The sequence below is a fragment of the Chiloscyllium plagiosum genome, chromosome 33, assembly GCF_004010195.1.
Source record: "Chiloscyllium plagiosum isolate BGI_BamShark_2017 chromosome 33, ASM401019v2, whole genome shotgun sequence".
In the NCBI taxonomy this organism is placed as follows: Eukaryota; Metazoa; Chordata; class Chondrichthyes; order Orectolobiformes; family Hemiscylliidae; genus Chiloscyllium; species Chiloscyllium plagiosum.
Window position 1 is genome coordinate 17,135,100 of NC_057742.1, and position 14,196 is coordinate 17,149,295.

A 14,196-nucleotide genomic window follows, 5' to 3' on the forward strand; every position below is an offset into this window, starting at 1 on the left:
GATATAAATTTGCTCGCTGAACTGGAAGGTTCATTTTCAGATGTTTCGTCACCATATGAACTAACATCATCAGTGAACCTCCAGTGAAGCACTGGTGTTATGACACACTTTTTATTTATATGTTTAGGTTTCATTGGGTTGGTGGTGTCATTTCCTGTGGTGATGTCATTTCCTGAAAATCAATTTTCTGAAAACCACCAATCAAGGAAACCTAAACACATAATTAGAAAGTGGGTCATAACAACAGTGCTTCGCAGGAGGTTCACTGATGATATTGCCTAGTGTGGTGATGAAGCACCTGAAAACGAACCTTTCAGTTCAGCGAGCAAACTTATATCCAGAACCAAGTAATTTGCTCTGTTTACACACACCTTGGGAACAATGCTCCCAAGGGAATGAACATTACCTTTGGAATGAGTAACTCCTGTACAAATTGATAATAAGAACTCATATGTGCATTAGAGAAATAACTGAACACTTTGGAAAAAATGAATGATTACATGTGTAGATACTGATGAAAGTGGGGTTGATTGAATGCCAATTGCTTTGTTTTCTATGAGACATGTAGCAACATGGTGTAACCTATAACTGCAAATGACTTTGGAAAAATTCATTTGTCCATAATGTGCTGAATGGCTCTCCATAGTGATGTGACCTTCATCTCTGCACTGTTGCTTCGACTTCTGTTTGAGGCAGCTATTAAATACATTGCATGAAAAATAGATGAAAATTATAGAATTCTTGAAGCTGGCAAGCTGTTCTTGTGTTATGATAAATTGATTTGTTGTAGTTATTGATTGTTGGAACATGAGCAAATTTGGATTCTAAGATATATAAATGAATATTTGTTTTTTAGAGGGTGTAAATAGTCCACAGATCTGAGTATATGTGAAAATTATGTATTCTTAATGTGAAAACTTAGGAAAATACTGAATGAGCAAACAGGAACAATACAAAGAACGAGCTCCAGATTTAATTTTACCTTCTCTCTTTCTTCTTCAGTCCAGGCAGACCCCAGAAGGAGAGTTCCTGCCCTTGGATCAGTGTGAGTTGGATGTGGGATTTGGGACTGGTGCGGACCAACTGTTTCTGGTTTCCCCTCTGACTATCTGTCATGAAATCAATCCGAAAAGTCCCTTCTTTGACCTGTCTCAGCGATCATTGAGAAGTGACCAGTTTGAAATTGTGGTGATTCTGGAGGGAATTGTTGAGACCACCGGTAAGTCTACGTGTATTTCTATCCAGCATTGAGCTGTTTCATTCCTTCCTTACCTTTCAAATAATCCAGAAAGTTACGTTTTAACAAACTCCCTGAACTTTTACATGACAATGTCTATCCCATTACAGGCTGTTTCTCCCTTGTTCCCTTTCATTTTGGAAGCTATTTAATTCTGCTTTTTTGTGCTGATGGATGGAGAAGATTTTCTAGTGCCTTTGCTACTGCATATTTTGAAAGGAGCACACTAGTGTTCTTGTTCTTTGCCACTCCTACCCTTTGAAAGTACTTAATTAAGTTTACGATACTGTTAAGACAAATAGGAACTTTCTACTGCTCTGGTGCAATACAGCAATGTAGCATAACATTGTATCAGCAAAGACTCCATCAGTCTGGGATAATTAAAGTTTGGAGATGACGATAAGTAATTGAATGCCTAGTATGTTTGTATCAAATATTTTTACTCTGCATTTTGGACTGGAAACTTCTGAGCATTTTAGTAAGTGCTCATAGAGTAATTATCAATGTCCAGGAATTCCAGACCTCAAGCTGTTGTGTGATGGCAAAGCATCACCACAAGGGAATCTAATGACTCAAGGACACATCCCACTATTGTTTATATCATGACAATTTTATGAAAAAATGTATTGACCTCTGAAATTCCTCTGTGTAAGTGTGTTTACAATAATGTTAAAATTGCAAACTGAAAGCCCCTAGATATTTTCACAAGTTTCATCAAAAATATCTGCAGAATTATTGCTTCAGACAGGGAGAAGAAAGAAATACTTACATTTATATAATGCCTATCTCAGAATGTCTCAAATAAATTTACAGTCAAAGATTTAAAGTATGTTTTGATAGTGGGCAATATGGACAATGAAATGTTAACTTCCATCACTTGATTGTTATAACTAAGACCTTTTAATGGACTTAAATAATCTCAGGAAAAGCACAAAATCTGCCCAAAAATAGTGCTGTGGTCACCTGATTACAGATGAAGCAAGTACAGGGGACTAAAGTGGAATAGATTAACCTGTCTGCACTGAAATTACAGGTTTATGTAACAACATAAGGGTGGCACGGTGGCTCAGTGGTTAGCGCTGCTGCCTCATAGCACCAGGGTCCCAGCTTCGAGTCCAGCCTTGGGTGACTGTCTGTGTGGAGTTTGCACATTCTCCTTGTGTCTGTGTTGGTTTCCACCCACAATCCAAAGATGTGTGGGCCAGGTGAATTGGCCATGCTAAATTGCCCATAGTGTTAGGTGCATTAGTCAGAGGGAAATGGGTCTGGAAGGGTTACTCTTTGGAGGGTTAGTGTGGATTTGTGGAGCCGAAGGGCCTGTTTCTGCACTGTAGGGAATCTAAACTAAAACCATCAAAACCAAGCCACTGAGTCAGCATCAAGAAATTTATATCTATTTTAGTTCACACTTCTATGGTATTTTAAGAAATAGGAGATAAATAGCTCCCTTGCCAGTTGGCTAGCTTGGGAAGACAATGGAGCCAGACTTGGAAGTAAATAAACAAATTTTACATATTTCAGGAGTTGTTTTTTGAGCAACATAGCAGAGAGAAGGCAAATAAATTCGTGACAAGATGAGCTACATGTCTGTCTCTGTGTTTCTTTCAAGCTCTTAGAATACAACACCTCATTAAAAAGCAATTTGGGGAAACAATGATTCACTGAGAACTCAAAGGTAACCATAGATTCTGCAACTGCTAGGGATATAAATCAATAATTAAGTATCTATGGTTTCTTAAACCTTTAAAGGACATTTAAACTGCATAGCCAGTATTCTTTCCAGCTGAACAACACACTTTTTTTTTAACATATTAACTGACTTTTGTGTGCATTTGATTTTGTATCTTATTATTTGTTTTCTCCTGGCTAATGGGTAATAAAATTCCTCTTTCTTTCATTCGTAATTGATTCATTCAATTTGAACCAGTTAACTACATGTTTTAATTGAAGTGTGGTAGCTGATCATTAAAAAGAAACAAAAATATTTGCTGCGACTGAAAGAGAAGTGTTAAAAGAGGGGAGCTGAATCTCATTTGATTATAACCAGTGTAATGTTGTACTGGTATGTGTAGAATTGTATCATGTTGTATTTTGTATTTTACAAGCAGTTTAATTTTACAAGCTGTTTTCTGCTGTTTTCTATCAAAGTGATTTGTCCAGCAGCCAATTTGAACTCTGCTGCTGATATAAGTGTTACCAAATCCTCTATCCACAAAATGACTGTGTGCATCTCACAGGAAGTATTCCAATGAGGTGTTGCTGAGAGCCAAGCCTTGACTTATGAAGAAATTAGGTTTTTCTGCTGGACAACAGCAGCTTTTCCATTTTGCACCTGCCTATCTAGTCACATGAATGGGCGTAGATAAAAAAAAGTTCAAATACAGTAATTCACCATAACCAATGTCAATTGAAGGATGAGATTGCTCTCCTCCATTTTACCAGTACAGTGTTGGTTGTTATTACTGTTCACATTCACTGAAACTATTTTATTTTCGAAGAAATAATTGCTGCCTAGATTTGTATGAGAACGGGCAACCCTTGGTTTGCAATCGATTGTTTGACATCTTAGCCCAAGTCTAATTTTAATTCTCAAAGTGGGTGGTTTTTGAATGGGTTGTAAAATCAGGCTCTGGCCAGTTGCATCTCAGGTCATTTAAGGAGCTAAACCCACCTACATGTTTTGAATATATTAGGGACTGTGTTACTTCTTATTGAGAATTAATGTGAAAATGTAAAATGAGAGCAGTGTAAAATACTGTACAAGTGGAGTTCTGAAAAATAGAACTCACCAATTGCACTTACCTTACTCAAAAGTTTTGGAAAACAGTGCAATTGAAAGCAATGACATGAGTTCATGTTCAAGCTTCTTTATTTGCTAATTATAATATAATACCAATGGTCATGCAAACTTGCGGAGAACGAATTGGGAAAAGTTACATTCATCAAAGCTCTGTTGCAATTACTTTTTCTAACCTGAGATAGGCACAAAGCAGCACTGTAAATGCAACTACTATGAGTTCACTATGTAGTAGAGCCTGGCGAATGGAGCAGGTAAGGTACGCAGGTAAAGAATGGGTGCAAGGTCTGATCTATCTGGGAATTATTATAATGCAGCAATCTCCTTTAGGCTCCTAGAAAGTTTTGTTTCAGTCCAGTGACATCTTGTGCTTCTAATTTGAGGCACAGCTTTTCAATTTGAATTAGGGTATCAACATTTACCAACAGGACCCAATCTTGCCTGTGTTGGGAGTAAACAACCTCACATTGATCCCTGCTGACTTTTGACAAAGGGTATCGTAGGGTAAGCTGCCAACCAATCAGAGGCAGGTGGGAATCTTGCTGGAGGGTCAATTTGAGGTTTCCCGGAACTGCAGGAACTGGAGCCAGCCGTTGCAGCTAAGGGAGAAGGAGTTGCCTGACCCCAACATGCTGCACTAACAAACCAACTCGGCACTTCTTAAATATTTGAAAAATACTAGGCACACATGATGGATCATTGTTGTAGAGGGATACCTCTTTCACAGGACAGTCTGTGGCTGCAGCTATGATCACATAGGATGGGGGTAGAGAGAGGGACCTCAAAGTCACCTTCAAGCATGCTCTCCTATTCTGTTGTCAAGAGGACCCGTTCAGACAGCTACTTTGCTTGTAACATCACACGAAATCTGCGATTGATCCCAATTCGTCTATGATCATTGGTTTGTAAGAAACTTAGCAAACTATCCACAGCTTGCTTTATCCCTGATACGGGCTCCTCTGATGCAGTGATATTGTCCCTACTTCTGGACCATGAGGTCTGTCTTCACATCTCACCTGGTGAAGAAGTTGTATCACCTCTGAGCAGGTTGATTAGAAAATATCAGATTTATCCCTGACCTGGCCTTTCTGAAAATGGTTCCAGAACAGGAGCTTGGTGACAAATAATCAGAAGTAATGTTATTTTCACCGACTCCACTGGTCTCTGAAAATACTGCCATTGTAAATCCCAGCAGTGATATTGTTCTAATTTCCATAGTGATTCCAAAGGGATTTTCTTTTAAGAATTAATTTTTATTCATAATTGAGATGTATACTGAGTGGTTAAATTTAGGGTTCGAGTCTTTGAGGATCTCAAAGTCAAACAACTTACCTTCAGCTGGAAGAAGCTGATTAGTCTGCTCTGCCCATTATCTACCACCATTATCTATAAATTCTCCTTCTGTCTTTCTCCTAATAAAAGGCATAAAATCCATTTTTTACATTTTATTTAGCTTGTAGTTTTAAAGAGCTATTGCCTGCTTTATTGTGTCAACTGTGTTTTCTAATTCTTATGATCAGGCCATAAAGAAAACATTTTTATGATCTGTTTTATATTCTCTCTGTGAGTGTTAATCCTCCTCATGGCTGATCTAATAATCCTCCACATGGCTGAACTGATAACCCTCAACTCCACTTTTCTGCCTTTGCTCCATGACCCTTGCTTCCCATACTGATTAAAAATCTCTGCCTTGAATGTATTTAACCATCTGACCTCTACGATAAAGAATTCTACAAATTCATGATCCCCTGAGAAAAGAGATTCCTCGTCATTTCTTTCTTAAATGGACGATCCCTTACTTTGAGATTGTGCCCTCTGACGCTAGACTTTCCCCCAAGGGAAACAACCTTTCTGCATTTATCCCTGCCAGCTCCTCCAGAAACCTTATATTTGGGTGTAGGATCTTCAAAACTCTGATCCCGACTTGCCTTTAGCTCACCCACATTTGACCTTAATTGATGGAGGACAGAGGACACACTACTAATTAACTTTAAATACCATGCTTCACTTGCATTCACCATTTTGAATTTAATTGTAGAAGTCAAGTTCTCACAAAACTTAGGAAACTGGACAGCGAGAGAGTGTCACCACAATTTTTTAATTCATTTGTGGGACTTGGGATTGTTGGCTGGCCAGCATTGAAGGCCCATCCCTAATTGCCCTTGAGAAGGTGGTGGTGAGCTGCCTTCTTGAATCACTGCAGTCCACTTGCTGTGGGTTGACCCACAATGTTGGTAGGGAGAGAATTCCAGGATTTTGACCCAACGACTGTGAAGGAATGGCAGTATATTTCTAAGTCAGGGTGGTGAGTGGCTTTTGGTGCCTGCTCTTTGACTCTATGCCCCATTCATAAAATCTAGAATGCTACATAATTTTCTAACAGCACTCTATATGTTCTACAACCTTTAATGATTTATGTGCTTAAATGTTCAGACCTGTCTGAGTGTCTCGATGTGTTCTTTAGAACAGTATCCTTTATTTTGTTCCATCTTTCCCTATTCTATGTAGCAAAGTGTAAGCACTCACAGTTCTCTACACTGAAATTAATTTGCCACCTATCTTCCCACTCCACCAACATGTCAATATCTTTTGATAGTTTACATCGTCTTCATGGTTTACAATACTTCCAAGTTTTGTGTTACCTTCAAAATTTGAAATTGTCCCCTACACAGCAAAATATAGATCATTGTTTTATTGACAGAAAAAGCAAAGGTCCCACTACTAACCCCTGGGTAACAGAATCCATAGGTAAGACTCTTAGTTCTAAGTTAGAAAGGTATTGATTTTAAGACTTGGTCACGTAATGTGATGTGACCCTCCAATGTTGTGCTGTATTGTTGGAGACAAACTGCTTTTGGAAGAAATGTGAGTCTGTCAAGTCAATTTTAAAAGATCCAACGTCACTACGAGAAGAGCAGTCCCAGATAATACACCGTCCTATGGAAAGAGTATCAAAATAAGCGTTTCACCTCATTGATGTTTGTAGTTCCACCAGCAAGTAGTTAAGGGCCCATTATCTGCAAAGCCATTGCCTGTTAAAGAAATGATTGTCCCAAAGCTATACAGGGCTATGTCCAAGCACATACACTAGTGTTAAGTTTGCCTTTGCCACTGACTTCACACGGGTTTGCGGATATAGGAATGAACAATTGATTAACAATTACCAATGCAGAATGCCACAAGATTTAATCTGATAGAATGCCAGACCAAAAGATATCTTGGGTCCCTCTCTGGCCAAAAGAAAAGTGGAGCTCCCACATCCCCCACTGAAGGTTGAGGATGCGGGTGTCCTGGAGCAGGTATTTAAATTGAAAGTAAGGGATATTGTTCATTGTCTGTGGGAGTTTAGCTGGTACTTTGGCTTTGACGTCTGAGCTGGTCCCAATCAGTGCCATCCCTAAAATTGTTCATCTCTTGCTTCTTGACATTGGCCTCTGATGTTACTCCAGATCTGTGAGGGGAACAAAGTGGATTAGTGCACTGGATCTTGCTCCTCTGATGCAAATGCCCTTGCAAATTCTGTATGGATGATCTTAGCTTTACCAGACCCGACAGGTGCTGACAATACAGGTTGGGGCTAGTTTGTTTCTCAACTTTAATTGCTAGCACTACAGACCTGCTGATGTTGATTTGACAGAAAAATCTTCTCAAAATAAAGGCATATACTTTCATTTGGATGTATTTTCTCCTCTAAGAAGGTCTTAGGTTCCGACTTGATTCCTGGAAATGCACACAATATGTACACTGAAACTCCAATTGCAATGCTGGGTGCTTTTCAGGGAAGTTGGAAATCCTACTGGGCAAAGATCTGGTCTGGGAACCTCCAAAAAATCCTCAATTCCATTGAGTCAAAAACTTTGGATGATTCTGACTTGAATAGTCAGCCAGGAAATGTTAGAGAAATAAATACCTGTTGTAACTCCTGGCTATCTATTAGACTAAACCTCCCAGCCTGGCTCATCACTAATTACCCCACAACAACTCTTCTGACTCCCATATACAAACAGCACTAAACCTCAAACTGAATTCTGTTGCATTCCTGATCCGACTCCTGACTACCCTCCAATTCCTACCTCAACCTGACCCCTGATGTCGACAATTTCAATATCTCCTGTTCTCCCCTCCATGCAATCTTGGACTCTACCTTCTCTGGATTCCTTACAGGCACCCATCACAGCCACCCACCCTCCCAACATCTGGCCCATCACATGTTCCTCCCAGTAGATTATACTTAGCCCCCCCATAATCCCTCCCTCCAGATCTAAATTGACCCAACTTCCACACCCTTGAGACAGGCCCCCTGACCAGATCCAATTCCCTCTTTCTTCAACTGGACCCGCACCGACATCCCCAAAAATCCTCCTGACCTTATCCCTTGTCCATCCTAAGATCTCACCTAGTTATATTTCACCTTACCTCTTCCACCCAACAGCTAATATATCCCCTCAGCCCCATGGCATTAGTACCATTCACACCCCGTGCATCTTACCACCCACCCACCTAATAACTGTACCCTCTATCCACCTGGGAAACTTGCTTCCCCATCCACCCCATCCACCTCCCCCTCCTTCACCTACCTCCTCACCCACCCAAAATCCTATACCATGGCTCCCAACCTTCACTTGTCTTTCATTTCTACCTTCATTCAGCAGCTGAGGTCAAAGTGACTTCAGGACCTATGAAATTATGCTTCAGCAATTGCTGAAAAAGAAGGGCATGATTTCCGCGTCAATCCTCTTTGGGGCCTTCTGTTTTTGACATGCTACTTCTACTGGGAAGACTCATGCATTTGGATGTTTGCCTGAAAAATTCCTCCTGTGGTGAGTGGGCAATGTTTAGTCTGATCAGGATGGGAAATAGGAATTCTGACTCAGATCAGAAGACTCAAGCCATAATATTAAGGCCTGTGCAGGCAGACGCAATGGAAACAAAGGAAGAACATCCATGGGCTTATGAATTAATCCACTATCTTCTGAGGTAAAGCTGTGACTGAGACAGCTCAAACTGGCATGTAACCCCAGAATCAGAAATAATAACAGCAAGTTACACATTGGGCCGATGAATCCTCACTATCCACTAAAAAAATCAATGGAGGTTCTGCAGAAAACTCAGAGAAACAACAGAAAAGAGAGGTATGTCAAAATGTTTTATGCTTTAACTTAAACAGAAATAAATCAGCCTAACTTAATCTACAGGATTGCATGATATAGAATGAAACATAAAAAGTGAAAGTAAGTGGGACTAAATTAGGTTAGGATATCTGGTTGGCATGGAAGAGTTGGACTGAAGGGTCTGTTACCATGCTGTACATCTCTATGACTCTATGACTAAGCGTTGAAGATCATTTCTACAATCTAGGGTCGAATTCCTCTCGTGCATTTCTTTTTCATGTTTGCTAATGGATCTAATCCTGATTGAGAAAAAGGGCATGTTAATAATTTACTGCATGTGAAAATTAGCCAACAGTTCAAGGAATTAAAAGATTTATTAATTATTAGGATTTGATGGTAAATTTATTACACTACATCATTGCTTTTCTTTAATAATCTCTTACCCTCACCAACCTTATAATTTTAAGAATTAACTACATTTGCATGGTCATTGCTGTCTGTTGATTAAGAGCGTAAGCTCCCTATTAACAACATGATAATTATTAATTCCTTTGACCCTCTTGTGGCACAGTGGTATGTTGCTATCCCTGAGCCAAGAGCCTTGGGTTCAAGTCCCACTTGCTCCAAAGATGTGTTATAACAACTCTGGACAGGCTAATTAGGAAAACAGGTTATTCATTTCTTGCCAATCAGGCTCAGAAAATAACCAAATTAAAATGATAAATTGTATTCTTGATTGCAATAAATTGTTAGAAGTGTTAAAATTATCAAATTTAAAATACTTTGCTTTTTTTTCCTTTTGGGCTTTTATTCTCTCTTCACCTAATCATTCCTTCCCTTCCTATTTCTCATTCTGGGTTTGATTTGGCTCTCCTCCACCCTGCTTATCCTTTGTTCCTCTGTATCTTCCTCAATCTTTGTACCTTATTGGTGAAGACATAAACTGTTGATCCACGTGTTCCCTGAGATGATCCCAGATGCCAAATTGCCTTTGCTGCATCGTAATCATTTCACACCTCCAACAAATTACATTGCAAGAAAAATCTTCAAGCTGTAAGATGCAGTTGCAATTCTAACTAATGACATGTACCATTCAATGCCCATTCTACCCTTGTTGAATTGAAACTATACTCAGAGGAAATATTCACTGTCAAATAATAGTTAACCCTGAGAGTCCAGTGCTCTTGCCATTCACAATCTGCTTTTTCAACAAAATGCTGCATCATTATACTGCTGGTTACAGCATGCCTACAATATAACCTACTGATCAGTGTAATAAATTATAATCAGTTTGTTATCTGCTGAAAGTTCTATTGTTGTCTGAATAATGCAGAAAGAGGTCTAACAGTGCCCAGTGCAAAATGCTATTCTCTATCATGATTTGACCTTTTATTTGTACTAAATTGCTGCTGAACTACATTTTGTATATTTGCTAACCTGGGGCCTCAATGAAACTTTATCAACTGCAAACTAAAGAATATAACACAGAGAAAATTCAATCCCTTCATGCCATAAAGAATAACAGACAACTGTTAAAGTGAACAAGGTTGATTAGTGCCAAGGATCCAGTGATGTTGGTGAATGACTTGAGACTAGCTCTGACCATCTACAAGACCAGACAGTATGATTAAATTATTACATTGTAAGTTGTAACATAGAGGAGGACTCGTAGTACAGTCTCTGCTTCTGAGCCAGAAGGTCCAGCTTCAAGTTCTTCTCAAGGACTTGACCAAGCAATGTGTATTCATAACATGGTCACATATATTGGATCACAAATTTTTGGTAATGGTCAGTGGGGAAATTCTTGATCAGCCTTGTGATGGAAAGAATTTGGAGATCTACTATCACTCACTACAATTCCAGCCTCCAGGCTACAACATGCGTGCAAAAATGTATGTTGCCATAGCAATTCAAATTCATTGGTAGGCTGATTGACTCAGTTGGCTGCACATCCAGCATGGACTAAATTGGTAGCAAGTGCAAAGGTTTCAATCCCTGTCCGATTAGGATGTATTCTGACACACCTCCTTGATGTACCCTGTGGTGGACATTGTGGTGGACAAAGAACTGCATGCAGCCATATTACATGTAAGTAAAAGTTTGCACAGGAGTTAATCTCCAGCAATAAATTGCAACAAATCATAACGAATCAATCCATAAATGTGTGGAAAAAAGGCAAGGAGAAAAGAATAAAGTTACCTTCTAGTATTCACTTCTGAGGTAACATTGAACGGTCATTAAGAAAGTTAAATACAAATCAAACAGTTGCTCATCTAGAGAAAGTTCCAGTAACAACATTAATTAACCTCTGACTGAGATCAAGACCAATTTAAAGTATTTTTCACTGGCAATGCTTGGGTGGAGGCCTTAAAGAGTCAGGTTAGCAGTTGGACATTGCAACCATGCTTTATATCCATGGCGTGACAGAACTTCAGCTGGTACATATAATAGTCATGGCTACCACTTCTGCCATATGTGAAAGTTATTTTGTAACTGTTAGATTTTCACCAGATATTTGAAAAAAATAAAGCTGTTAAAAAATCCATTATTTTTGTATCCCTTTGGTTTTTGTGGGTTAGCACTCTTATCAAGATTGTAAAGTTTAAACACAATGTGTTTCAGAAACAGAAACATTCATTCCTGCTTTGTAACAAGGGCAAAGCTCAAAGAATTTTGATAGGTCATCCAAATGGTCAATGCACAGTGGCTCAAGGGTAAGAGTCAGTTTTAGTCAGTGAGAGAGTATCAGATAGTAACTCACCATTGGACAGAAATGGTCAAAGTGGAAGGTTGCTGTCTTCAGGATGCTGGTTACTCTTGTATTTAGAAGAGTCTCCAAATAGCAGAGGTATTCATGTTAACAGAGTCCATGCAGTCAGGGCGAGGAAAGAACTGAGAAGGTGATTGAAGATTGTTGGCTCTGTGATGAGATATTATGGGCACATAAGAAACTCCAGGAATGATTGCTAATTTAGTGCGGCCGACAGTGGTTGTTTGCTTGATGTAGTTGAGAAATATTGCGATGAAGAGAAAGTCAGGGCAGTGCAAGCTTAGCGAAGCTAGCTGTCTGTGAAAGAGCTGGAAATTGGGCCCATGATCCAGGTGCTGGAATCCAGTCTTGTGAATTCAGTAGAATTACAGTAACAGAGGAAGGGGTTGAACAGTCTTTGAGGAAGTCTGTGATACAGTTGCATCTGAGGGGGTTCTAAGGCTGGATCATCAAAAATAACCTATTGGAATCTTTCATAAAGCAGGCAAAGTTTTAGAGATACTTGAGGGCCCAAAATCTGTGAAGGTGTTTTGGTGGGGATTACAGAGAAATCCGTGGCATCAGTTTGTCTGCTAACACATATTTACCACATGTTATTTCTGAATATTAGAGTATAAGTTGTGGGTTTAGTAGATTCTTACACTTTTCTTACCCTAGTAAAGTTTTGTGTGGTTGTCCAAATAAAGCACAGAATATTATGGCTTTATTCTCTTCGTGACTAATTGCGATTCAAATGTCATCTACTTTAAAGTGTTCCTATTCAGATTGCAACATAATTTGCCAGTCTTGTCAGGGATGGGAACATACTAAACAGCAACTCAGCCTACTAATTAGAAAGTAGAATCTTAATTCTAAAAAAGAGGAAAGGGAAATAATATTTTCTTCTGATCTGGAACCAGGATTTACAAACAATTGCCAATCACTAAAACTTTCTCAGCAACAACAGTTAGTTAATAATTAACATAAATATATGCCCGTGCATAGCAATTTGACTTTGTGGTACTAAAGTGAGTAGCCAAGTTAAACATAGCGCCACTGTATTGTAAAGGAATACATTTTATTTTCATGGCATAATGCTCTGGGCAGGATAAAACAATTTGTATCAATTACAACACAAGAAATGGCTCGCTGACTGCAACAGTCTGTGAGCAACTGATTTTAATCAAATTTACCCACCCTATTCCCCTATCCTTTCAAAACCTCTTTCCTTCATTCATCTATTGACAGAAATTTATTTTTAGTTGTTCAAGGAATGTGGTTGTCACAGGCAAGACCAGCATTTATTGCCTTTTTGAATTGTCTTTGAGAAGATGTTTTTTCTTGAACTTCTACAATCTGTGGTGGAGGCGTTTGCCTGTTGATATTAGAGAATCCCAGGATGTTTGGTCAAATGATGATAAAGGAACAGTGATGTACTATATTTTCAAAATCAGGTTGAGTGTCCTGGAGAGGATTTGCACGTGCTGGTGTTTTCTATCCAGTTTTTGCCCCAGCCATCGAAGCGTTAAGGTCATTGGTTACAAAAGTGCTGTTGAAACAGTCTGATCCATGTTTGAACTCAAAGAACAGCTGTCATGCCAAAGGTTTGCATGAGGAATTCGCAAGGAATTCAGGACTACAGGGAGAGTGCAGGTAAGTGGAGTTGAAATGCCCATCAGCCATGATTGAATGGCGAAGCGGACTCCATGGGCCAAATGGCCTTACTGCCACTCCTATGTCTTATGGAAAAGGTGTCTATGATGCATCTTGTAGTTAACACACACTGAACCGTGTCTGCTCTCATGGTAGAGCAACAGACTATTTAAGATGGTGGAAGGGTGTCAATCAAGGAAGGAAGCTTCTTTGTCGAGCTTCTCGAGTATTGATGAAGTGGCCCTCAACCAGTCAGCAAGAGAATATTCTAACACACCTAATGTATGTCTTGTCAATAACGATTTTGACTATTTTTTCTATTGATCTACTTTACCTTCTGTATAACATCCATTTCTCATAAAAATAAATTACATTGCCAAACATAAATTACATTTGAAACTCCATACTGTCAGCCTTGAATAACTTATGCACTTCCAAACTCTGACTTCCTATAAGTAACACCCAGAAGATCCTTTATCTATTCTGCATTGTGATCAGTATTTATTGAAATTTACAGCAAGCTGTTACACTAGATTAGACCCATTGTACTGGGCTGAATAATCTTTATTGTGAAGCATGAATATTTCATTCTGGTGTGATATACTTTCTCTGGTAGAAGTAGGGCATAAGCATCTGTTGTTAACAAAAC

General features: G+C 39.1%; 1 protein-coding gene across 2 annotated transcripts in view; it reads left to right on the forward strand.

The window, feature by feature from the left end:
* LOC122539896 (G protein-activated inward rectifier potassium channel 1-like) overlaps positions 1–14,196 on the forward strand; it is a 475,827-nt gene that overhangs the window by 21,635 nt on the left and 439,996 nt on the right. For both annotated transcript variants that reach the window (XM_043675051.1, XM_043675050.1), the window contains exon 2: positions 1,003–1,219. In XM_043675051.1, the coding sequence (XP_043530986.1) occupies positions 1,003–1,219 (217 nt within the window). The remainder of the gene's footprint in view (positions 1–1,002; positions 1,220–14,196) is intronic.